The sequence below is a fragment of the Styela clava genome, chromosome 3 (assembly GCF_964204865.1).
Source record: "Styela clava chromosome 3, kaStyClav1.hap1.2, whole genome shotgun sequence".
Classification (NCBI taxonomy): Eukaryota; Metazoa; Chordata; class Ascidiacea; order Stolidobranchia; family Styelidae; genus Styela; species Styela clava.
Window position 1 is genome coordinate 24,681,231 of NC_135252.1, and position 25,392 is coordinate 24,706,622.

Consider the following 25,392-nt stretch of genomic DNA (forward strand, 5'->3'; position numbering starts at 1 on the left):
CAGGATTATTTTGAATGTGGGTTACAGTAGCCAGAATACATAGAAAATAGCAGACTTCAGAGGCTATGTTTTGTTAATTTTGTGCATTTAACCTTTGGTAAATCGTGTCAATTCTGTTACTAGCAACTCCATTACAGGCGTATGCAACATTTTTTGTCGATGGGCCATATGCCCAAATTCAGACACATCTAGCTGGGCCACACAATAAATTTATTCATGCAGGATATGCAAGAAAAGAGAATGTGGCTATTGCTTTGCCTTGAAGCTAGGAGAACCTTGAGAAAAACTATTATGCTTGACGAGGAAAATCTGAGTGGGGCCAGATGGCTTGGGGGCCGCCTGTTGCACACCCCTGCTCTTCAATAACCCTCGTTTATTAAATCATTGAGAAATGACCCCCTCTGGTTTGAAGCGTTAGGTTTACCAACTATGTTGGCATCTCTGGTCAAATCACATGCCACCTCAACCAGAGTAATAAGTTGGGTGGGCAAAGCCAATCCTGAAAGATTCCGGGCCGTTAACATTTGGGGTTATTTTCATGGATTTTTAACGGAAATTTAGATCCATAAAAACTATGCTTGTAACTACATAGCTGCTTGTATCTATGTGCTTTAAAAACACACAGCTAGATGAGAATTGTGTGCATATTCATTTGAAATGAGGGAAGGAATAATTATCAAAAATTCTCTTGTGGCCCGCCTTGAATCATTCTGACAGTGGGATGTTAGGGTCACAGTAGCCAGCATACATAAAAATTTTCAACTTTGAAGACATGTTTTGCTAATTTTGCGCAGTTGAATCGTTTAAGACCTTACGTCAATCGTGTCAAATCTGTTACTAGAAACTCCATAACAGGGGTGTGCATCATTTTTTGTCAGTGGGCCATATACCCAACCCCAGATATTCAGCCTTGCCACACTGCTTAGCCTTGAAGCAATAAACCATTGGGCAAAACAAACAAAGATTTAACGCAGTGACGAGCGCAGAAAACTTCATGTGTTTTACTTACGTGAGTGGCTGGCAGCATGTTGCACGCTCTCCGCTTAATAATAACGTTGTGTACTTCTGCATTAAGTGATTCAGAAATGACATCCCTCTGGTTTGAGGCCATAGATTTAATAACTATGTTGGCATTAGGATGCACATTTTCAGCAGACGCAAGTGAGTTGGATGAAACATATCAATGGGCCGGATCTGTCCCTCGGGTTGTAATTAGCCTACTCCTGGACTAGATTTTCTAAGCTAAATACGAGTCGCTATCACAATGTTCACAAGATTGAAACCACAGTTCAAAATAAATTATCTATTGGTATATTTTACCACCCGACCCAGATCAAATATCATATATACACTTGCCAATTTCTGCTCCATTTTTAATTATATTACCGTAATTCGAGGATAGAAACATGTTAAAATAGAATTTCGGAAAAGTGGAATCGTGAGCAGAGAATTTCTATATTTTCAGGCCAAGATCCCCCAACCCACACTTTCCACATAGAAAGTAATCATGGATTCTTATATAGCTGTGTTGTCCAACCAGAGCAGTTAGCGGCGGCCACTTCAGTTTGCATAATACTCTCCGTTCTTCCTAGTTTCATTACTTATTAAGGTTGTTTTCACTTTGTTGAGCATGAATTGTTTGAACATGGTAGAATTCGGAATCTACCAATAAAAGTAACACTATAAATACTACTGTAATCATGAACAGGGAGGTTATAAGTGCTTCAAGACTCTGGAGGGGGGCACGAGTCATAAAAAGTTGGGAACCACTGTTATATATGCTTTCCTCTCCCCCTAAGGACCTTTGAAAAATTGCGCAATGTACCATAATTTAAATCAAGTCAATCCAACCATGCTTCGAAGCTCATTCCAATTTTTTTGGGCAGTTTCTTTCGCTTTAGTCGTGCCTTCGGACAATACAGTTTCAAGATGCTCCCTATCGCCCACTAGCTTCTCATATTCAGCTCGAATCGGTCTTATATGATCAATAACTGCTTCCGCAACTGCCATTTTATATTGCCCAGTATCCAGGCCCTCTTCCTCGGAACGAGAACAAATTTCATTAACCGTTAAATCAGTCATACTTGAATGAATCTGGATCAAGTTCGCGACCCCTGGCCTTCGTATAGGGTCATAGGTCACGGCTGAAGTGTTATCAGTGACTGCTTTTTTAATTTTATTCCATATTTGGTCATCGGAATCGTCAAGGTTAATCCGACTGAGTTCATGACCTTGACTTTTACTCATTTTAGAAAACGGATCTCGTAATGATAAAATTTTCGTGCAATTTTCATCTATTAGTGTCACAGGTTCGGGAAAAAATGTTCCGAATCGGTTATTAAATTTTCGAGCAATATCCTGGCACAATTCCAAATGTTGGGTTTGGTCGTTACCCACAGGGACATGAGTAGCTTTATATAATAGTATATCAGCACACTGCAATACGGGGTACGTGAAAAGTCCCAAATTAGCGGCATTCCGCGTAGATTTCGATTTCTCTTTCCATTGGATCATATTTTTCAAAGTGTTTTGTTGCACAATGCAACTCAATAACCATGACAACATAACATGTTCTTTGATTTCTGATTGTTTGAAAACAATGCTCCTTTTGGGGTCAATCCCGCATGCTAGTAATGTCGCTACCATGCTCAAAACTTTCTCGCAGATTTTTTCTTCGTGTGGGATTGTCAGGGCGTGTAAATCAACAATGGAAAAGTAAATTTCATTTTCTTCTTTTTGTAAATCCACCCATTGTTTTATAGCTCCAAGGTAGTTTCCCAGATGGGGAATCCCCGTCGGTTGGATTCCGGAAAACACCACTTTTGGAGATTCTTTCACATCTTCACTGAAATTTCTTCTTTGCGTAGTAATTCTATGTAAAAGTTTTTTTCTAAAAAATCTATGGTGTGTCCTGCGTAACATTTTGTAAGTAGAACTCAAAAAAAAGAAGAAGAAAAAATTCGTTATTCTAAATGTCTAATGAATTAATTAAATTTGATCGAAAATTGAAATGATGGTGTTCCAAAAAAGAGACAAAACACTTAAATATACATGGATATGATGTTGAAATTGTCACATAATGGTGCAGTTCAAAATTCGCAAATTTAAGAGGATCGCTAGAGAATAGAGCAAGGTATAAATTCATTATTAGCCTCTTAGGAGACTGCACTCTTTTCAAGTGTGGAAACATTCACTACTGCTTCTGAACAGGGGTGGCCTAAACGAATCTAATATTCGAATACATTCAAAAATGGTTATATTCATTTAGTCAATTTGTTATTTGAAAATGTCTTTCCAAGCATTTATCATTTTATGATAGACAAAAAAAAAAGTTAGTTAACTTCTGACAGAATAAAAGAGAATACCAATTGAATAATGTTTTTCTCAAATATTCTGCCTGACCAAATTTGAATTCTATGAATTTACAATTGTCTCGAAGAATTTCTCTTGTGGAAGAGACTCATTTCAGAATGTATTCAATATTTCATATTCGAAAAGATTATTTTAGAACAGAAGTGGGCACGGTTTTTAAATTAGGGGGCCAAAAATTTTGCCCACCTAGACTGGCATGCAAGTATGACATAAAGAGTTACATTTTATGAACAATGTTTACAGTGTTACAAAGCAAAGGTGGAAAACATTGAGCCTCGTGCCAAAACTAAAATAAATCGCAATCTCAACAAATTCCTTAAGCTATTTTTAACTAAAACATCAAAATTTGGTTTTAGTTTGCCTGTGGCAGCATCAGGCGGGCCAGATTGAATTAACAAGCGGGCTGGATTTAGCCCGTGGTTTGTCTGTTTTAAAATGTATTTGGGATTATTCGGTACTGACCATTCTTGGTTTTGAATGTTATGATAGAATTAAAATTAAAGATTTACAGAAGTGAAAGCAGTGCTCAAATATATGGACAAAAATCAGTGTGTGATCCTCGGTATCACAAAATTTGGGAAAGAAATAACATTAATGAACTTCCAGGAGGACAGGAGGTACTACCATTTTCAACCACAGAAAATTTCAAAGCGATAGGATTGAGTAGATGAAAATGGACCGTCAACAAAATGAATTATTGGGTGTATAAAATTAGGTTGGACCAGCTTTTCCCAAACATGTACTACGGTAAGTATGCAGTACAGTAAGAAATAACATTAATGAACTTTCAGAAGGCACTACGGTCATTAATAAACCACAGGAATTTTCAAAACGAAACGACAACAATATGAATAATTGAGTGTCCAATTAGTTTAGACAAAAATTGAGAATTTAAGAAAACGGGAAAAATTTTACCAGCCCGACCAACCAAAACTTAAGTTTAAAGAATATTGGAATTAAATGCATTCAGAAGAGAGCAATGCTGAAATAGACAGGCACTCGAAAAATGCCATTTTTTACATCCCTCCACACCAGTGGTTCTCAAACTTATAAGCTGCACCCACGTTTTAGAATTTGTCAAGTCTGGCACCCCACCTCAAAAATAACTAGCTAACAATAAGCTACAAATAACAGATAGTAAAGCGAGAGTATGTTTTATTCAAAAAACACGTTAAAAAATTTGGAATGGAACATAAATATCCAAAATAAGGCGGGCAAGATCAAATCTAACAAATGTTTTTATTTTGAATTTGCTCCACGCCCCCTTTAAGAACTGTCTATGCCCCCTTGTGTGGCGCGCCCCATCGTTTGAGAACCACTGTTCTAGACCAAGACACTAATTATACAGTCAGCAAAAACAAATGAATCAAAAATTTTCAAACAATTTAGTAGCATCAAATGATGAATGACTATTTTCATATAACGTTTTCACTTTGACCATGACTTTGTATAAGCAGAAATACTATCTTTGGACATACTGAAATCTTTTTGATTTGATGCTGCCCCCGTAATATGGGCATGAACTTCAAGGTCAATATAGAACTCTAAAGGAAACTGATCCAACAGTGTTACGTGCCCCACTAAAATGCCAAGAGCCTTCCAGAACACATATAAAATATTCAAGAAAAGAGTATACAAGGCCAAATAATATCAAAAAAATTTTCAAATCGCACATTATTATACTCCCCTGAAGATTTCCCAAAGTTTCAAACACGATTCTCATTCATAGGCATTTCGTAAAAGTTTGCTAACCCAGGGGTGTCATGGAGCCCATGAAGAGGTTGCCCATTATTTACAGAACCCCTAAATAAATTTATAAAAATTATTACCGCCTTTTTGCCACATTTCAACGCTACCGTTGTCGAATTTTATTAATGCTGTGATTGCTTCTTTGGACAGTTACAAAATTAGCCAAGTCAGCATTTTAACGAGTAAACGAATAGCTTGCAGAGCCCATAGGTTTCTCTCACAGAGCCCTGGGGGTCCATATGGAGCACTTCAAGGACGAATATGCTAGCCCAACAAAGGAAAAAATATATAAGTAAGCATTATGATCAGATTGCTCGATATGAATTTTAGAATTTGCACCAACATTGGGAATTCCCCTAGTTTAACCCAATTCAAGTTCCCTCAACTGAGCTCTCAAATCGCTTTCAGTTGCAATTTTCTCAATTTGGTTTTTCTCGAGCCGTTTTCCTTCGATTTGTTGAACTTTCAATTTTTCAATTGTTTGAATCTTCTTGCGTAAATTCTTGATCTTTTTCTCAATTTCTCCACCTGGTGGTGCTGTTGTTTTTGCTTGCTGTCCTTTTTTGTCATCACTATTACTCAGCAAATATTTTGCCATGGCAACAGCATCTCGCTGACTCGACGTTAAATTACTTGCCGGCTGCTGCACTTGTTGCTCTTTCTTCTTCTTTGCTTCTCTCTTTTTCTTATTTTTGAGCGCAGACTTTGAAAGATTTTGTTCCGCTTGAGCTATCTCTTCTTCGTCTTGTTTGAACTTGGATGCGTCATAGTCAGAGCGCCCTCTAGCGTGAGGAGGAACATATGATTGCGGTTTCGATGCATTTAGTCCCACTTTTGGGGCCGATACGCCCCCAATTTTGATAACCGGCATTTTGAAAGAACCCTCTGGGAAATTTTGCCATAAAACTTCATGAAGTTCATTTTCCCATTTTTTCTCCACTAGGGGTGCACTACGTGAATAGTTCCATATTTTATAACCATTGTTAACCCTCAACCTAGGAGTCGTTGTCGCGGTGATAAAATGCACCCCATCTGGACACCATTCAAGTTGAGTTGTATCTGGCGCCTCCAACTGGCCAATTTGCTTTATACCTTTAGAGTCGTTATGCCATACTTCTATGTTTCCCCGCAAATTTCCAAACCCAGCCAATAGCAATATATTGCCTTGCGGGTTGTATACGCACATATTCTTCGGGGAAGGACCAAAGTCATGTAAAATATTACATTTGTGGTTGAATATGCTTGCTTTCGCAGGCATGAATCCGTATGTAACACAGAATCTTGTCGAATCCGGGTCCCAAGCGACGTCATATATCGGGCCATTTTTTGGTAGTTGCACAATCGATGTATCTCCATTACAACTCATGTAATGTAATGACTGCTCTCCGTAGTACGATGCACCCGTTGTATCAACTTCTGTGGCTGCACGAATTAAAATTGCAGTACCTTTTTGATTCCACGTGATTTTCACTGTATCAGCTTTAAAAAAACTTTTGCTCGCTATCACGTCATCTCGCTCAAATTTAGGATAGTTGAATATCTTCACCGACGATGGTGCACCTTTAGCTCCACGGACAAAGCATGCAACCCGATGCGGACTTGTTGTCGTTGGCGATAAACTAAAATTTTCTAACTTGTCAATGTGTAGTTTTGTGACGACGTCGTTAAAATTATTTCCAGCGTAAAAAAATATGTTATTTGTCATCAAACGAGCACAAACAGACGCATCGCCAAACCAGACCGGACTCCAAAGCGACTGAGATTTTTGTTTTATTTCAGCTAAGCAGTCCCAAGTTGCCGTATCCCAAATTTTCAAATTCTTTTTCCCCTCTGGGAGTTCTTTTGACGTGAAAAACGGCTCCAAAGTGCACAGAATTTTGTCGTCCGGAGAAAAATGAAGGCCGCACGTTTTCGCCAGTGGTAAAGTCACTAGTTCTTTTAACGTCACGGTGTTATAAACATAGGTTTTCTCACTATCACAATACACGAACATGAATCCTTTGTTGCTAAATTTCATTGCACGGCATGGTTTATTCGGTGGAGCATGCAACGATCGTGCTGTCATTTTCTCTTCAGAGAATTGAACTTCTGGATTCCACTCGGATAAAATTAAAGAGTGTTCCCCTTTACCACGAAACACCAATAAAGGTAAATCCATACTGAATGATTAATTGTAGTGAACCTTGATGAAATTTCAAAAAAAGCTCGTCAACAGTGCATGAAAATCGAATAGGGAACTATTTTGCTTTTGAGAATGAATTTAAGGGTAATAGGATGTTCAGGTTTATCACAGGAGAGAGTGAAGCCAATAGGATTAGGAAGGACTTTACATTGCATTATGGGGAACCACGGCCTCTCATCTCTACATCTGGTTAATGTCGGGTATGGGATTAGTTAGCCAGTTTCTGTTTTACTTGCATCATTTTTCAAAAGTGAAATACTTCTTCACTACTGAACTATCTGACTGTGCAGACAGATGAATGGAATTAATGTCAATATTGTATTTTTGTGCAGGATTTAGACCAACTGACCAAACAACAACGAAGTGGGATATACTGAATGTTGATAATAACTCCACCATTATATTAAATGATTACAATACTCAAGACAAATACATAGAACTGTATACAGGTATAACAGGAAAGTCAGAAAAGTTGCCAAAACTTTAAATTAGGTCTAAAACATTTTAAAAGAAATAAACTAAGTGTAAATACAAAATTTCTTGCTCCCAAAACAAGTCAATTGAACTGATCTTTATGATAAAGTCCTCTTATCGAATAAACACTTTTTTTCCTCTCTAACTTCCACTTTGAAACCGTAACTTTCGTCTGTAAGTAATCTTGTCAGCAAGATTTAGCCATGATTTAGCAACGTAACAGACGTGCATAAATATCCCAGCGAAGTTACGATACAAATTATTTCAAATAATTACTCGTTCGATTCTTTTACAATCTCTATTTTTCTTTTTAAATATTAAGAAATTTATTATCGTATATTCAATTAATCGATTCAAAGAAAAGGCAAGTTATACTGCTTAATAATTTTGCCAAGGGTAATCATAAACTTTTAGAAAATACATAACGCATCGTATCTTCACGTATTTTGTTCGCACGTGTCTGCAAACTCCTTCATGTATGTGTATGACCGATACAGACGATTGAAGATGAAAAGCCTTATGAACGAATGGGATATCGACGATCATACATGACGTACATATGAGGTTTATTCGTGAAAAACGTCCAAGTCAATCGTTTTGTTATGGCATTAAAGAAAATAACATAACATGAACAAATGGAAAAGCAAAATGCTTAGTTGACAAAGTTGATGCTATGACATGAATAAGTATAAGTTTATTTCGACTCCATAATCAGAATAATAAGCAATATGATAATTGATAATAACAAAATAAAATTCATAAAAATAATAAAATAAATGAAACTGATAATAGAATCGCGAGAGCAACCTACGGTTTTAGAACAGATTTTAGAAAAACAAAATGCTTAGTTGGCGAAGTTAATGGTATGAAATGAATAACTATGTATGTATGTCTTCTATTCGTCTCGTAATGGTAAATATAAGCTGAAGTTGTACCTCTTCTGACATGTATTCAAAAAACGTTACTAATACAGACAGTTGTGCTAGAATGAAAATTGATAACCAGATGGGTCGGGGTGAAATATACAAATGGGCTGGCTATCCGCACGAGAGGCCGTGGCTGGTCACATGATCAAGCCGTTTTATTGACACTTCAAAAGGAAATCTTTACATATCCTGGAGAAAACTAAACTTTTATTGGTACGCACGGACCCCCCAAAAACATTGAAAGCGCGCTGTTACCTAAACACACACACACACACACACACACACGATAAAAAGGGCAATTCAGGGCCAAAAAATACCGATCAAGTAAAAACTAAAATTCAACAAAGGTTTCTTAGCCACTGTCATCGTTGTGTGTGTTATGGCAGTGTTGTGGCATGTTTTCTGTCTTCGCACTGAATAGGACTCTAGATAAGCAGCTACGGGCGTGTAACTAATCTATTTTTCAATTAAAATGCACTGTTATTTTACTTTCATTAAATTACATTTTTCTCCTTTATACATTTCGTTATGCATTTATTGTTATTAATATTTAATCGAAATTTTAAATATTCTGCTCTCGTTATTTGCAACAAAATTTCTTCATCAGAAATATTGTGAGGCTTCTTCAAAAATTCCACTCGATCATTCGTACAAACAATCGTTCATGGTAAAGGTAGAAAAGAATAATAAAACACTTGTTTAAATATTCATATTCTTTACAATAGCGGATAGCTACACTTTGCAAAAAGATCGGAATTTTTTTATAGTTCGGCGTTAGCAACCGAATTTATTACACCCGGGTGCATGCAAAAATGTGCCCCACTTCCTAACTATTTTTACAGGCGCTCGCGAAGTATGTGCACCAAGATGGCGCACAACCTGGACATAGTATGTGTACCAGGTTGGGGTTCAGGTTTTGCGCCATCTTGGTGTACATATTTCGGGAGCGCCTGCAAAAATAGTTAGGTTCAAGACCTAAAAAAGTGGACAAATGCGTCCAAACAGTTAAAACTCATTGAGTATCATAACAGAAATACAATAAAACAACTACACTGTTATTACCGTATTCCGTAAAAATTTAGTTTCTCTTTCGACTGGCTCTTAGCTGGCTATTAACCAGTGAGCGTAAAAATTAATTATATCCATCAACTTATAATCAAGAGTTACTGTACTTACTCTCAAATTTCTCTCATTGTTATGTAATCAAAACTTTATCGCACCTTCCTATTGTTGCGTCATTAATGATCGAGAACTCATTAGATAATGACGACACAATAAAGGGTTATTAAATTGATCTCTCGTCGTAATTCAAACATAAATAGTAATTATTCTATCGATTCAATATGGCGGACATTATTTCAAAGAAAAACATCGGTTTAATAGCCGGGTTATTTAAACCATTGTTGCGTACAATGACCCCGATTGTGTTGTCATAGCCATATGGTTGGGGCTTTTGTTTACCGAATAGAGGGTTTTCTATTACGCGTCGTCCGTTGGTTTTCAGAAAAGCCTTCCAAATCAAACAGTCTCTACATAGCTTGAGGTTGAGTTGTAAGATTTAGTACCGTGTTGGGTGTTTGGTATTATATAATTGTATGTATGTATGTATGTATGTATGTATGTATGTATGTATGTATGTATGTATGTATGTATGTATGTATGTATGTATGTATGTATGTATGTATGTATGTATGTATGTATGTATGTATGTATGTATGTTTATTCGTCTCGTAAAAGCAATATAAAAGAGTAAGTAATTATAAATACGGAAGACGGGATGTATGCACAAGACCATATTGGCCTAAAACACAGATGTGCGGCATACACCCCTTTTGATATATATTTTAAGGTACAATCTGTTCATGGCCCCACCACGATTTCTCTGATTTTTTTTATTTAATTTTATTTGGTAAGGTCAGGATAAAATGCTAAAGAGAAGTGCAGTATCCTATCTTATATTAACCTAGGATGGTGTTGAAGAAATGCGACGACGGAACCAATTTTTCATATTCGTTCCGAGAAGAATGTGGCTTAGCAGTATGTCCCCTAGCTTTTTTACTTTTGTGGGTTGTTTCCAAATTTCAGATGTGGTAGATATTTTGTTTAAACAATTTTATTCACCTTAACAATTAGGGTGTGGTGTCACACCCCAAAGTTGGGAAGGGTGTTCGGAATTTTAGGGGGGGGGGGGGGTTAATCATGCGGCGAACGATGATCTCGCGCCCGGTTGTTTGTTAAAATTGTAAGATCTCGGCGGTTTAACCTCCGTGATATCCCGCTCACCCATGGTGTAATAAACTTGACAGGCAGTGTCAAAGCGTAAAGATTCTGGTCCGTGACAGATGATCAAAATATTAAAGAATTTTTCGGAGTAGAAAATGCGGTACTCCCGAAGAATGTGAACCAAGATGGCGGACACCGGAACGTAGTATGTGTACCAGGTTAGGCCATAATTTCAGGTACAAATACTACGGGAGTATCTTGGCTAGTCCCCGAACTCGTAATAGAACTAAAATAAGAAAAATTGAAATAAAATAATGACCCCATCCTGACCTGGTACACATACTACGTTCCAGTGTCCGCCATCTTGGTTCACATACATCGGGAGTACCGGAAATGCAATATAACGATAAACCCATGTATCAGGATTAGTTTTTATGCCATTTTGCTCTTGACAAAATCGAAAGTGGAAACAATAATGAATGAAAGTTATAAGATACCGCTATTGTGCTGATAGCTACCGTGTTTCCACGAAAATAAGAAATTTTGTGCATTTGAGAATCTTGTAATTCTCCACTTTGTAATTTTGTTTTTGATAAGTAAAATAAAAGACATCGCCCAAAAATAAACCCTAGTGTTATTTTCGAAAGAAGAAATAAAATTGAAATTAGACTGGGACTTCTGACCCTCAACTCGGACGGAATGTAATTCAAGTCACACTGTCATGGAAAAGAGTTATGTGTACATAATTTCGTGTAACGTCAAACCATTTAGTATACAATAGTAAAAAGCCATTTATTTTACGATTTTATATTAAACGTATCACGCCGGCTAAAATAAACATGACTGCCCCAATGTAAATAACGCAATGGTCAGTAAAAGGGTGACTCAGATAAATCATAAAACGGCTAAGTGGACCCCCGACATGAAAATAAACAATCCAGCATGGACTATTTTCGTTTAATCTATTGTTTCCCAACCTGTGGGTCGCGGCCCAAAGCTGGGCCGCCTTAAAATTATTTTGAGTCGCTTGTTTTTTCAATAAAATAATGGATGTTAATTTTATTTTTAAGTGAATTTTATTGTTTATTTTGTTTTTAGTATTGAAGTGTTGTTCAATAGTAAATATATAGCGTGTCCATAAAGTCTTGAATTTTTTTAAAATTGCAAAGGTAATTTATCGATACCATATATTGTTTAGTATTGAATGACATAAAAATACTTGAACAATTACTGATTAAAAAACAACAAACCTGGTTAAAATATATTGAGAACTGACTTCATAACAAAATAGAAATTGTTAAGAGACTTTATAGACACATCGTGAAATCTTGGACAAATCTGTTTTGCTTGGAATAAAGCCATGCCATGATTTCAAAAACTCTCTCATGGCAATCGAAAAAAAAATGTTGAAATAATCAGATAGATAATAGGAAAATAAATTTCATGTATAAATCATTGCTTATATTTTGTACAATAATTTACTTTCGCGGTCATGGAAGCATACATTTGAGCATATCATTGGGTCGCGAGACTTTACTCAATTTCATTTTTACGAAATTTGGGTCGCTTGGGAACCACTGGTTTACTCTATACCTGACATGGGCAAAGTACGGCTCGCGGGCCAAATCCGGCCGGTTGGATAATTCAATCAGGCCCGCCTGATGCTTCCACAACCAAACTAAAAACAAATTTCGACGTTTAAGCTAAAAATATAGCTCAATGAATTTGTTGAGATTGTGATTGAATTTAGTTTCGGCGCGATGTTTATTGTTTTCCACTTTTGCTTTTGTAACACTATAAATATTGTTCATAAAATGTAACTTTTTACGTCACACTCACATGGCCCACCAGTCCAGGTGGGCAAAATTATTGGCCCGTGATCCAAAAACCTTGCCCACTCCCTATACTGTCTTTTCAAGCATTTACTTCGAACAAGGCAAGGCAATAAACTAAACAAGTAGGCTGATATATAAGGAGTTGTTATTTTTGGAAAGACCGAAATCTTTCTGGTTTGATTTTGACTACCCGATACATTACACCAGCGGTTCCCAGTCTAGTTGCTAAGCGCGCCGCGAAAATTTCAGAATTGTGTTATACATACCTAAAATAGGATTGAATATTCACATATTGTATTTAATATAAATGTTTTATTGTTTCCTATTTTGATTGCTGTGCAAGGGAGTCAATAAACTCATTTTAGCATTCTATGTCGTTCATTTTCTTCAACGTAGGGCTACCTCTATTGTTATGCAACAATATATGTAGATAGACACTACTCGCTGCAATATCGTGAACTGCAGTCTATGTATTTGCTCAACCGAGTTTAGCTTTTATTGTTTAGGCCTACATGTTTACAAACTTTAAAGGCATAAAGTACGCATTAACGATCACAAAATTGAGTTTATTTAAAAGCAGCATTTTTTCGTGTAGGTGCGCTGCGAGTTTTTTCCCCTGATATTTTAGCGCCCCACGGACAAAAAGTTTGGGAACCGCTGCATTCCACCTTTATTGAGGAGATGGGCATGGGGCTTGAAACGAAATATTTAACGTGCGATACAGACAAAGTCAAGTCTGGCGTTTCAACTACTATGCCATATGGACTTGCTAAGCAGCCAACAAATTTGATTGAAATTCGATTTTAGAATAATTTCATTTCTACGTAAAAAACGCCAAGCCCTTGATTCGATCTCAACAAGACTCGAAACAAGCAGAGATACAATTATTGAAAACACCTGATTCTTCTCGGTTCAGAAATGTCTACCGAGTTTATTCGTCACTATCTGGGCTAAAGTGACCAGGGAGAGATAATTGTGCAGTTTGGGTAATTACAAATTTTCATGAAATATGCCGCATCTCCGCTATACTCCTGACAAGACTCTGAATGAGTAAACTAATGTTAAAGCCATCATTTTTATAATAATTTTAATTAAGGCTTTGATAAAATATAATTCCGATAGTTTAGAAGGCCGAATTTTCCACACGAAATTAAAATCCATCGCCCAAATGTTTGACGCAGCAAACTAATTTAATTTCACTTTATTTCAGATATTTGGCTATAAAAATCAATCCGGAAATATATAAAGTATGTTGTGAAACTTTACAACTATGAATCATCCCCAAGCTGACGTGACGTCATCAATGACGTCAACGACAACTAGTCGTTTAGAATGGACTATCAGCCCAACACGGGATTTACCATTCATCATATTAGCGACAGTGTTTGCAACTGTTGCTATTATTACGTCAATAATAGTTTGTTACGTCATAAGACAACGAGGCAAAAGAAAACGAAAATATCTTCGTCAGAAACAGAACTCGATTCCAAATGACTATGTAACTGCTAGGGAGCTCGGAATTATTCATTTGCCACAAGATGACGACTCAAGAAGTCAACAGAGCGTGGCGTCACCCCCACTTCCTGAAAGAATAGATATTCGAACGATTTCAGCGCAAGTCACCTCAGACACGTCGTTAGATTTTTCGTACCACGATGATTGGTCAAATTCTAGCTCAGACGAAAATATGAACCAATCACATTCACTCCCTCGCGGATTTCGACCCACAGTTTGTCGCCGCCTTGATGATTGGTCCAATCTAAATTCGAACAACCAATCAGAATCTTCACCGGCGTTACTAACAATGACTGATTTTGAAGTATTGCATCACAATCAGCCAAGGAATTTATCAGTCGTGACATCACACTCGGAAAACAATTTGTTTCTCAAATCACAAAAACTTTGTACTGTTACGGAACACTCATCGAGCTTTTCGCGGTCAAATGATTCAACTATGTCACAACAATGCGAAGATGAGCCTATTTATTGCTCAATAGAAGATTTATAATATGACTGAAGCTCAGTCTCTCCGTGTTCCTATGAGAGGTTTTTCCGTTTCTCCCTGGGAGCGGAAAGGAGTAATGCGGCTTAATATTTAGCGAACCTTGGTTATAGCAAAATAGCATCTATTGCAAAACAGAGGACGCCACAATCCCAACGCGATCAACCATGTGCTTGAGTTCTCATATAAACGAATTTGTTAGATATTTACTTTTTTGTCTTATCCAAGAATAATAGAATTTTCATCATTTTTAATTTTCTTATTTATTTATTAAAAAAAATAGATAATTTTAACTAGATGGAGTTTATTTGTTGTGTGAATGAGCGGACAGTCCAGAGTTGCGACGTCCAAATATATTTACTTTTACCTTTGATTCAAAATGAGTAACAGGGGTAACAGGTTAGGGTTAGGCGATAATTTCTTTCCAATTTTCCTTATTTTAGTCCTATTATCAGTTAGACAAGGGTTCCCAAACTTTTTTGACCATCGCCCCCCTAAAGTAGTTTATACAACTTCATCGCCCCCCTGCACTACAAAAAAATATAAAGTCAGAAACGAATTTATTACAGACCAAATAGGAAGACAAATCATAGTTTATAGTGTTTCTTAATAAGATAGATGAGCTTGGTGTTCTTCAGCGAGTTTTTTATTTTATCTAAAATTACCCCATTTACTGACGGAAAGGTGATTTCATTGTTCTAATAGCAATAGTAGCACGGCTGAAAACCCCTTTTTCATCATATAATAGGTCGGGAATGAAAGAATCCAGGGTTCTATCTCCTCAAAAACCGCCGTGTACTCTTGCCTTATAGCATTTCACTTCCTAAATTCACCCCATGTCACATTAAAATAATAAGAACAAAGTTAATTTTCCCAAACTTATAATAATGATTTTCGTACATTTCATTCATTTGTACAGCCTGATGACCTGCACCAAAATACTTCGGAAAAATCCATTCCCGATTCCTCATCCTATCACGGCTTCCAGTCCATAATCAACCAGCCATTTTTTTTTTTTGGATTCATGGACTCGGATGTGGAAGAAGCCGTGACTGACTATCGGCCACGCCCAGGGGTCGGCAAATTTTATGTTGCTCGCAGGACAAAATTCAGGGTTGCTAGTCTTTTGCGGGTCGCATATATTTTTTGAGAGTTAAAAACGGAACACACGCGAAAACTGCGACAATCGTGAACTCAACTCAGTCGTCTTATTAAAAAAATATTACAATGACATTTAATGTGACACTGTCTTGTTGCTGCATCGCGCTGGATAGCTTCACGACGCCAAGATTGAAACATTTTCTAAATGGGCATCACCAAACCCACTTCTTTGCTTGTTCTTTGTAATGTTCACTTTCGAAAATAATGGTTTGCACAAATATGTACTTTCAAACATCGAAGTGAATATTTTCGCATGATTTGTGAAATTTTGATAAATATATATTTTCTTTAAGAAGATACATTCTTACAAAAATTAAGCAGTGATGAATCTCTCGAATAGAATATGAATTTTATTTCCTTATTGCTTTGTGCAATATATTCGAATATTTACTGCGCTATTGAACCCCTGCACTCAGCATCAACTTTTCTGCGTGTTTCCATTTGTCTAATTATAATTAAATTGTAGGCTCGTTAAACGAGTGGCTGTTCACTAAATTGTTAGGATATAGTATAATTTACTCTAAACGTGTCTCACGATAAATTCTGTTACGTAAAAAAATGTAATTTACTCCTCGAGCGTAGATTATAAATAAAAAAAATTCATCGTCAAAACCCCCGTTTGAATATTTCCCCGGGCATAGACTTCCTTGTTTACTTCGTGACATTGGCCAATCAGCAAGATGCAAAAAACGTAACAATGCCCCCTTTCGCAGGCGCTCAGACACTCTCACTCAGACAGATTTTCAGGCGTGGTCGTGAGCACTACCTCATTTTCGCGTTTTTGAATTATATTCGTTAGTATTTAGTTGTTTTTCGGAAATTTGAATATAAATCGAATAAGTCAATGATTACTTTGTCTTTCTATGAGTTTCAGTTTAATTACAGCAATCAAAAATTAGTCTAGAACCTGCTGTGATAGACTAGGCTAAAATTCTTTATCGGTACTTTTAAAACAGATTGTTAAATGGTGTGTATTAGAATGATAGTTTGAAACAAATACCCCATTTTACAGGCAACAACTCGCGAAACCACTCTTAAAATAAGCACCGAAAATTTTAAAATGGTAAAATATGGAAAGAATTTTCCGCGGTCAAAGGTCGGGGAAAGGTCCATTCAGTGAATTGTCCTGGGCCAGATTATTTTACTTCGGCAGTATTTTGCCGACCACTGGGATACGCAAACTACCTTACCTTACTGCAAAGACGAGACCAGTAATCCTTTCGCGTGTGAATATCGCCCACATGATTCAAGCCTGCGAATGCACACAGAGTGCAGAATTAAGTGCGCCGAACATAAAACAGCTTTCGCGAAATCGCCCCCCTCTGTATCGTTTTCGCCCACTGGGGGGGCGATATCTCCCACTTTGGGAATCACTGAGTTAGAAGACTAGCCAAGAGCCTCCCGTAGTATTTATAGCTAAAATTATGGCCTAACCCTCACCTAGTACACAAATTACATTCCGATGTCCGCCATCTTGGTTCGCATACTTCGGGAGCCCCCTTTCATGATTTACATGAAAATAATACAAACATTTCGCTCTCGTGGTCTGTCGTATCCAGAGGGGGGCATATGGGTGAGTTCGTTGCTTAGTTTGATGATTTATTACAAACATTTCACTCTTACTTGACCTTTAACTTATTTATTCTTTAATTTATTAATTTATGTGTGCCAACATCTATAATTTGTTTATCCCCCGAAATATTTTTGAAGTTAGGTAAAGGGGCATCTTTATCAGAAACTGGTCTCGAGCAGCAGAAAAGTTTGACACGCCCCTGTCTGTTGAATAAACTCAAACTTTAAAACTTCATGCAAACTGTGTTACTCATGGGTTAATTGACTAAGAAGGTTGAATTTGAAAACGTGGAAATTCCGAAAACAGTACAGTACCTCATATAAGAGACTATTTCAATTATTTATTTGCGTACTGTCGTAATCGTTGTTCTATAATTTTCATGGTAAGAATTTTCGACGCTCCAGAAGTATGTGTACCAATATGAAGGTTACTAATTTTATTCGTCTATTTTACGTGTAAAGAGACTGAAACATATGGGCAGGGGTATATTCACTAGTCTAGCATAGACAGCCCCCGAACTCGTAATAGAACTAAAATGAGGGAAATAGAAATAAAATTATGGTCTAACCCTAACCTGGTACACACACTACGGGAGTACTGAATTTTCAGCGTACTCGAAAACACATAGTCTCTCTTTATATCCGCTTGTCTAGGGCCGTGATAGTGTCTCAGAAGCACAACACCTTATAAAAATATGTACAATGTAGTATTTTGATATTGCCACATAAAATTAGCAAATAAGGAGAGAATAAAAAATATATAATAAAAAATGCATAAGATATAATAATAAAAGAAGGGAAATGTCGCCGGGGATGTAGCATTACCTAAGTTTTATTCACCTCCTTTCAAAAAAAAAATTAACCCCGCTCAGGTTGACAAAATTAAAAGGAATAATTTGAAAAATAAACGTGTGTTCGTGGTAGTATTATCTTCAGTGGAGACATAATGCATTGTACAGCATGAAATTTTGTTGTTTTTTTACCTGAAAACTCGGCGTTTTCTTGGCATCAATAACTAAAATTACATTAATCCCAAACCGGAGTTATTCAAAATACCAAATTCTGCAGGATGCAAAACTGGCCGTTTACAAACAGTGTTTGGGAGGGAAGAGCGGAATTGGATGTGTGGAGCTCCCTGAGTTTGTTGGGAAAAACAATAAATTTTCACCTCAGCTCAATCTATTTTTAATTTCAGCGGGAAATTTCTCCGGTTTCTGAAAGTTTGAAAAACTACTCCGACCCGACTTTTTACGGTGGAAAAGGCGACAAACTCCAGATTGCTTGTTAGATATCAGTGGCGGCTTGTATAAAGCGTTGTTCGTAGCAAAAGGCCTCACAATGATTGAAGAAATGTCATGTCACGATCTTTGAACGAGCCACTGTTTCTTTCCTCTTTCCCCAAAAACGCTGATTGGCGAGACATCTGTTTCTTTCAAATACTTTATTTTATCCATGTCGAACGCAAGTTTCTAGACTTGAAAATGTTGGACTCGAAGTTCGGAATCTGTTGGGACTTGACACGATAGCCGGACAACCCGTGGCTCGACTTTGAGATTTGGGGGGGGGGGGCTGAGAACTTGTACCCAATAGTGTACCCCATTCAGTTTCGTTGTAATAGTTTCGACTTTGTTTCCGGGAAACTCACAGGCCTAATACGGTGGAAAAGCCGATTAAACTCCAGACTGTTTCTTAGATATCAGTGGCCCGCCCGTTGTTCGTAGAGAGAGACCTTGCAATGATTGATACGAAATGTCATGTCACAACCCGTGGCTAGAATTTGAGACTTGGGGGCTGATGACTTGTACCCAATACTGCACCCCTTTCAGTTTCGTCGAAATAGTTTCGACTCTGTTTCCGGGAAATGTAAAAAACTACTCCGAACCGACTTTTTACCAGTGTTAAAGGCGACAAACCATATTTACTCCAACTGATCGTTAGATATTAGTGGCTGGTACTGTTCAGAAAATTTTAAACAAAATCTAGTGACAACGTTTCAAACAAGCCACTCTTGTTTTCCTCTTTCACCACAAACGCTCGTTGGGGGGACATCTGTTTCCTTAAGAGGTTTGTTCTCGCTGTTACTATATAGTTTATCCATGTCGTAAGCCTCGTTGATGTAATAAGAAGCCCGTTTGCAGAATCTATATCTAATCATTCCAATGAATAGGAGCAATAAGGTGACGAAGGCGATTATGGCGACAACTGAAATACATATATGAGAGAGTTATAATAGGGCGACATTAAAGTTTATATTTGATAAAACGATATAGTCGGGCAATATGAAATGTGTTTGGTTGAATGGTTTGAGAAATGGTTTTTAAACCGGGTTTCTCGGCACCCTAGGGTCTGTCAAGTTTCATTGAAATTCGAGAGTCAATTTTCATACTGTTCAAGTATATTGTTATGAGTAATATAATCAAATGCTTATTAGGTTTGACCACTGTTCAGGGGGCGTAGCCAGAGGGGTTAGGGGCCGGAACTCCCCCTCCCCTTTTTGAAATATGAAAAATAAATAAGCATTTTTCTTTATTATACATAGCGATTGTAGCTTGAAACGCTTTTTAGACCCTCAAAACTCTTGAAAACCCACGTGCTCCGGCCCCCGGCCAGAACCGCTAGCAGAACGTGGCCATCACAACATTTACAACCATCCCTTTAAAAATTTCTGGCTACGTCCCTGACACAGTGTTTTGTTTGAAGCGGAAGAATCAAAAAAGAATGGCATGAAAGTACCCACCGACTAACAAAGGAGCGCTTGCACTGTTTGGTGAAGGCTGGACGTCCGATAACGATGTAGAATTAGTCTCATTCGTTTCTGTAATAAAAAGATTGAGAATAAAATTCAGACAAGAAGACATGGAAGTTATTCAAAACGAAATCGAAACATTCAATCGCTTTCCTATAGGTATTAGTTGTTTCCCTCCCCCCCCCCAAAAAAAAAAAAAATTCGCCTCCCCATCCTTATGAAGTGTTATACCACACTTTAAATTTCTAACTTAGGTATAGGGTTACCATATTTTTTTGACCCCAAAGCGGGACGCCTCCAAAGACACGACCCTTTAGCTGTGATCCTGTAACTTTACAGTTTCCGATTTTACTACATACCGTGTTTCCCCGAAAATAAGACCTAGCCTGAATTTTTAAAATGATTTTAATATGAGCTTTACCCTTAAAATAAGACCTAGAGCAATTTTTTTTTACCTAGTCGATAGCAAGACACCTTTCCTACTCGTTTTAAAGGATTAACATTCTATGTTTAGTAGTTATTTTGAATAAAAACGTGTTGGGTACTCCTGAAGTATGCGCACCAAGAAGTCGCATAACCTGAACCCTGACCTGGTACACAACCTGAGTTCAGGTTGTACGCCATCTTAGTGCGCATACTTCGGGAGGTCCACTTGCTATTTATAAGTACGGTAAATTAATATCGGTTTTCATATTTTGTTTATTTGAAAATCTCGTAATTCTCTAAATTAAAACACAAGACATCCCCCCAAAATAAGCCCTAGGGTTCTTTTTCCAAAGAAAATTTAAGATACTGTTTTATTTTCGGGGAAACACGGTAGGCCTACATTTAAAGCCATCCCGGCCGTCTTCATTGACCATATTGTCATCGAGCGTTCATGCCCATATTCTCTGCCTAAATATCGGGTTCAGTTCGAAAAATAGAAAGGAATGTACGCTAACGATACAAATGATCCGAATTTAGATTTTTTATGTACGGGAATTTTATGTACAAAAGGAATAAAGAATAATGAAATAGTCTGCCGTTTTTAAGCATTGAGAATTTACTTATTCGCCCAAGCATGCTTTTCTGTAGATAACACCGTCAAAAAGACGTTGTTCAATGTTACATTCACGCCAACGTCGGAACAGGACCGATTAGAATTGATTTTACATGTGATACGTTCGCAAATAACTCATTCACCTTCAGTAAGTAGGCTAGCGTTGCGCTACACAGCAACAACAGTAACGAGAACATGTTCGTGTATTATGCTGGATGGCTGAACGCCAAAGGGGACTTTTGGCTGACATGTCGGGACGGCGGGACAAAACGCTAAAAAGCGGGACTGTCCCGCCTAAAGCGGGACGTATGGTAAGCCTAAACTTAGGTATAATTGTATTTGAATTTCCAGAAAGTAGCGCTTATAGGGGATATATATTTTTTTATCGCTAATAGCAACATATTTACTACCCCCTAAAGTTGGAAACACCTCCATGAATTGAAGATCTGGGAGTCTCAGTGATTCGGATGCGATTAGAGTCTAATCCCATGGGCGGCAATCATGTGCGAAACGATTGCTTCCACAGGCCGGTTTCTGATTCACCGTTGGCGATTACGGCTCTCTCCACTACCTGGGCTGATCAACTAACGAGAAGCCGTCCTTCGCCAAATGATTATGCCGTCCTATTGTCTTCCCTACCCCTCCGATCATTACCTTCTCAATATTAGTGGTTATTCAGAGCAAATCTGTAAAAACTCTCTATTCGACTTACTGAAATAGTTAGATTTTTCTATATCGTCCGTCCTCGATTCCCGTACATTTGAACCAACGACAATTGCACCTGCATACTATTCCATCTATGAAATTTTTTTTTGTTTTGCGAATATTTGAACCCATACTAACCCTAACCCATGGTTTTTAGCACCCGCATATAGATTGAACCCGCGGATATACACATGTGTTCAAATGTACGGTCACCTCCGTCCTCTATTCAGTCTATTGGGGCAAAAAAAAACAGACTTACCAAATAGCACAGTAGAGTTCGCGCTAAAAACAGTGTTTCTTGATAAAGATTCATCGCTCGTTGAAAAGTCAATTTCTGACAGAGTAGTGTCTGAAATTATTTCGCTAATGTTTGATGTAGCATGCGATGAAGATGTCATCAAAGTTGTGATGTCATTTGAAAGTTCATTTTGAGTCGTTGACGACGACGATGTCATGTTAGGCCATAGGATACTTCGTAACGTTGGTGCAGTAGGATCAGATTTATGAATAAATGTGGAATATTTGGTACCATTCTCTGATGACGTCACTAATGACGTAATTGGGTATCCACTTCCTCCTGAAAAATTTCGGGTTATTTTAAAAAAGTGCAAATTTCCCACGCGACGTTTCGCGATAATGCTGCATACTCAAAAAGTGCAATATTTAATTCCAAAAACTTGCGTTTCAATTGACGACAAAACCCTCCTAACAGCCATAAAGTGATTTAAACTAGGAAGTTTTGGCCTAAATGGAATAATTACTCACGCCAAATAGATCTTATTGAGAGTAGTATAAAGGTGGGATATATCTAAAATTAGTCCACGGACAGAGAGATCGTTCATGCATTAAGTCGAAATAAACAATGATTTTATTGGTTTTTCAATCTGTACATTTTCAGAAAAGTGATCGAGGTGTTATTGTGCCATTGAAAGAATTTTATTTTTGAAAACCAAATCCTAAAATATTTCTAAAGTGGGCTTTATAAGTTTTTTTTAGGTATTATGAAATCAAATCATTTTAGTAGCTATGAAATCAAAGAAACGGGCTGCTTTGAGATTATACCTGACGCATAGCAGGGGTGTGCTACCTGCGGGCCAAATGCAGCCCACAAGGAGAAATTGTGCGGCCCGCGGAGAAGGCCAATTTTGCATATGTGCGGCCCGCGAAACAAGTTTTTAATTTAGTTTATTCTAGAACAGGGTGGTCCAAGGTTGTCAGCTCCGCGGGCCACAAAATTATTTTTGCATTGTTCGCGGGCCACAATAGTGCCAAGAATAGGTGAAAAGTGCAATACAAAACAAACACTTTTATTGTGCATACATATAGTTAGCAGGCATAGCCATTCTAGGCTAATGGAATGCGCATTCGATTTTTATTTTTCTATGATGCCTATATTGTTAGCATATATATTCCCTATCAAAAAGTTAGAAAGCCAGATAACAATTTAGACTGCCAAGCACATTATTTAACTTCTCAAGTTGCCTCCGCTAGCCATAACACTATTTAATTCAGTGACATTAGTGATGACAATATGTCAAGAGATTTTTCTGATGAATTTTTATGACGAAACAACACGAAATGCGATTTTTTGATTACTCTCCGAATGTGACGCGGGCCACAGATATTGAAGCGGCGGGCCACATGTGACCCGCGGGCCTGAGTTTGGACCACCCTGTTCTAGAACGTGCGGGTAATTCCAATTCTTTTGTGTTACAAAGCCTATACCTGAGTCCAATTTATTATCTATTCTTATGACGTTACAATGCCCTGCCAGCTAGATTGTGCGAAGCGAACAACGCAGGTCATGACGACTCATAAGATCAATAGCCAAACTTTTTTTGCCTGCAACCCATAGTAAGCCTATGTTAAATAAAGGTGCGGCCCGCGAATTCACCCAGTTATTCGTATCTGGTCCTCCTGTATTAGAGGTTGCACACCCCTGATGTCTACAGTTCGTAAAAGTTTATGAACCACTGTTCTAAATTATTCTCAAGGCCAACAATTTATAAAAAAAAAAAAAAATTCCCACCTGATAATTCGTCGTCGTCGACTGGAGCCGTTGTTTGGTAAATCCCAGGCTGTGATGGCATCATTTTGTTATGACGTCACAATATTTTTAAAATATATATAAATATCGTCTGTTTATATAGTAAATAAAATGAATACCGATTCAAATCGGTTATGCGGATAGATGAAAAATTCAAAGAATTATTCAAAGGTGTGCAGATTTTTCACCCACGGACCTTTTCAACCACAACACGGCTTGGGTTGAGATTTTGTTTCAAGGTCGCCGTATGAATTGCTTGAAAATAATAACATACAAACAAACGTGGATTTAAAAGACATCTGGGCATAGTTAGGGTTAGGGTGTGGCGATTGCACCGGTATATGACGCCATTGCGGTGAATAAATTCAATACTCGATTGTAAGTTTTCCAAAATCCACAGCCATGAGGTTTCGGGTCAATAATATTATTTGTCGCAGTTTGGTTTTACTTTACTCCAGTGGTTCCCACTTTTTCTGTCACATTCCTTACTTTGTCATTTTTGAAAAATTTCATACCCCTCACTATGCTAGGTTTATATATCACTATATTTGTAATATTACATCTACGGACAAATATTACTATATTAATTCATATATCTACAAGCCGATAGGCGCCCAGGATCTCCGCTGTTAGTTGAGGCCCGCTCTCGAGCAACCGGTTACCATCCATAGAAACTTGCGGATCTATAAAGGCAGCGTGATTTGGCGAGCGGGTTATGGAAACTGCTAGTTCATTTTAAGCGCTGCGCGTTTCGAAGACATTTTTGCGTGATTGGTATGCTGTGGCTATTGCGGTAATTAAAATAATGTCTATTGTCCACTACGATTCCTAAGGCTTCCCCAGTTTATGGAGTAGCGAGAAGAAAGACGATTCGTTCGAATGAGTTTTTGCCTCGGCGGAGGGCAGCGTTCCCGGAAATTTAATTAACGGTTTAGCTTACGAGAAAAACGAGCAAATCAGAAATTTCTCAACAGTCGACGCGTTTTTTTCGCTGCTCCCATGGAACGAAACATCAAGCCTGAATTTGAGAAAAACGCGTAACTAGGGTGACAGGATAACCCACGAGAAAAATTTAATCTAGATCTGCCCAGCCGTTCAGACACTGCAACTAAACACACAGACAGGCAGAGCGACTGAGAATAAGCTGATAAGGGTCTCCTACTCACCTACTAGATCGGAGGTTCAATATCGGTACTCCCGTAGTATGCGCACAAGATTAAGCCTTAGGTTTATTCGGATTTTCCTCATTTTAGTTCTACTACGAGTTCAGGGACTGTCTGTGTTAGCCAATTGATTATACCTCTGCTCATAGCTTTCAGTCCCTTTACACAAACAACTTCTTGTAAAATAGGCGAACGA

General features: G+C 37.7%; 4 protein-coding genes across 4 annotated transcripts; 1 reads left to right on the top strand and 3 right to left on the bottom strand.

Moving 5' to 3' along the window:
* Window positions 1–1,359: 1,359 nt before the first annotated feature.
* On the bottom strand, window positions 1,360–2,995 carry LOC120342186 (tryptophan--tRNA ligase, mitochondrial-like). The gene has a single exon (XM_039410905.2). It carries the CDS (start codon window positions 2,920–2,922, stop codon window positions 1,837–1,839), a length of 1,086 nt encoding a protein of 361 aa, XP_039266839.2. The 5' UTR covers window positions 2,923–2,995; the 3' UTR covers window positions 1,360–1,836.
* Window positions 2,996–3,402: 407 nt separating this feature from the next.
* Window positions 3,403–7,970, bottom strand: LOC120342185 (eukaryotic translation initiation factor 2A-like). The gene has a single exon (XM_039410904.2). It carries the CDS (start codon window positions 7,277–7,279, stop codon window positions 5,483–5,485), a length of 1,797 nt encoding a protein of 598 aa, XP_039266838.2. The 5' UTR covers window positions 7,280–7,970; the 3' UTR covers window positions 3,403–5,482.
* Window positions 7,971–11,487: 3,517 nt separating this feature from the next.
* Window positions 11,488–15,061, top strand: LOC144421076 (uncharacterized). The gene is made up of 2 exons (XM_078111284.1): window positions 11,488–13,747; window positions 13,972–15,061. The coding sequence occupies exon 2, from the start codon at window positions 14,032–14,034 to the stop codon at window positions 14,767–14,769; it is 738 nt and encodes a 245-aa protein (XP_077967410.1). The 5' UTR covers window positions 11,488–13,747; window positions 13,972–14,031; the 3' UTR covers window positions 14,770–15,061.
* Window positions 15,062–18,194: 3,133 nt separating this feature from the next.
* On the bottom strand, window positions 18,195–24,167 carry LOC120343035 (uncharacterized). Its single transcript, XM_078111046.1, has 4 exons — window positions 24,016–24,167; window positions 22,246–22,563; window positions 20,234–20,311; window positions 18,195–19,698 (listed from the first exon to the last, which is right to left on the bottom strand). Exons 1-4 carry the CDS (start codon window positions 24,077–24,079, stop codon window positions 19,490–19,492), a joined length of 669 nt encoding a protein of 222 aa, XP_077967172.1. The 5' UTR covers window positions 24,080–24,167; the 3' UTR covers window positions 18,195–19,489.
* Between the last annotated feature and the right edge of the window lie 1,225 nt (window positions 24,168–25,392).

What these genes read in the sequence shown, in the direction of transcription:
- LOC144421076 (XM_078111284.1), top strand. Translation starts at nt 14,032, where the DNA reads ATGAATCATCCCCAAGCTGACGTGACGTCATCAATGACGTCAACGACA.
- LOC120342185 (XM_039410904.2), bottom strand. Translation starts at nt 7,279, where the DNA reads ATGGATTTACCTTTATTGGTGTTTCGTGGTAAAGGGGAACACTCTTTA.
- LOC120342186 (XM_039410905.2), bottom strand. Translation starts at nt 2,922, where the DNA reads ATGTTACGCAGGACACACCATAGATTTTTTAGAAAAAAACTTTTACAT.
- LOC120343035 (XM_078111046.1), bottom strand. Translation starts at nt 24,079, where the DNA reads ATGATGCCATCACAGCCTGGGATTTACCAAACAACGGCTCCAGTCGAC. An exon ending in CGACGACGACGAATTATCAG is followed by an intron (nt 22,564 to 24,015) that starts GTGGGAATTTTT and finishes GAAATTTTTCAG; the next exon opens with GAGGAAGTGGATACCCAATT. An exon ending in GAACTCTACTGTGCTATTTG is followed by an intron (nt 20,312 to 22,245) that starts GTAAGTCTGTTT and finishes TTTTTATTACAG; the next exon opens with AAACGAATGAGACTAATTCT.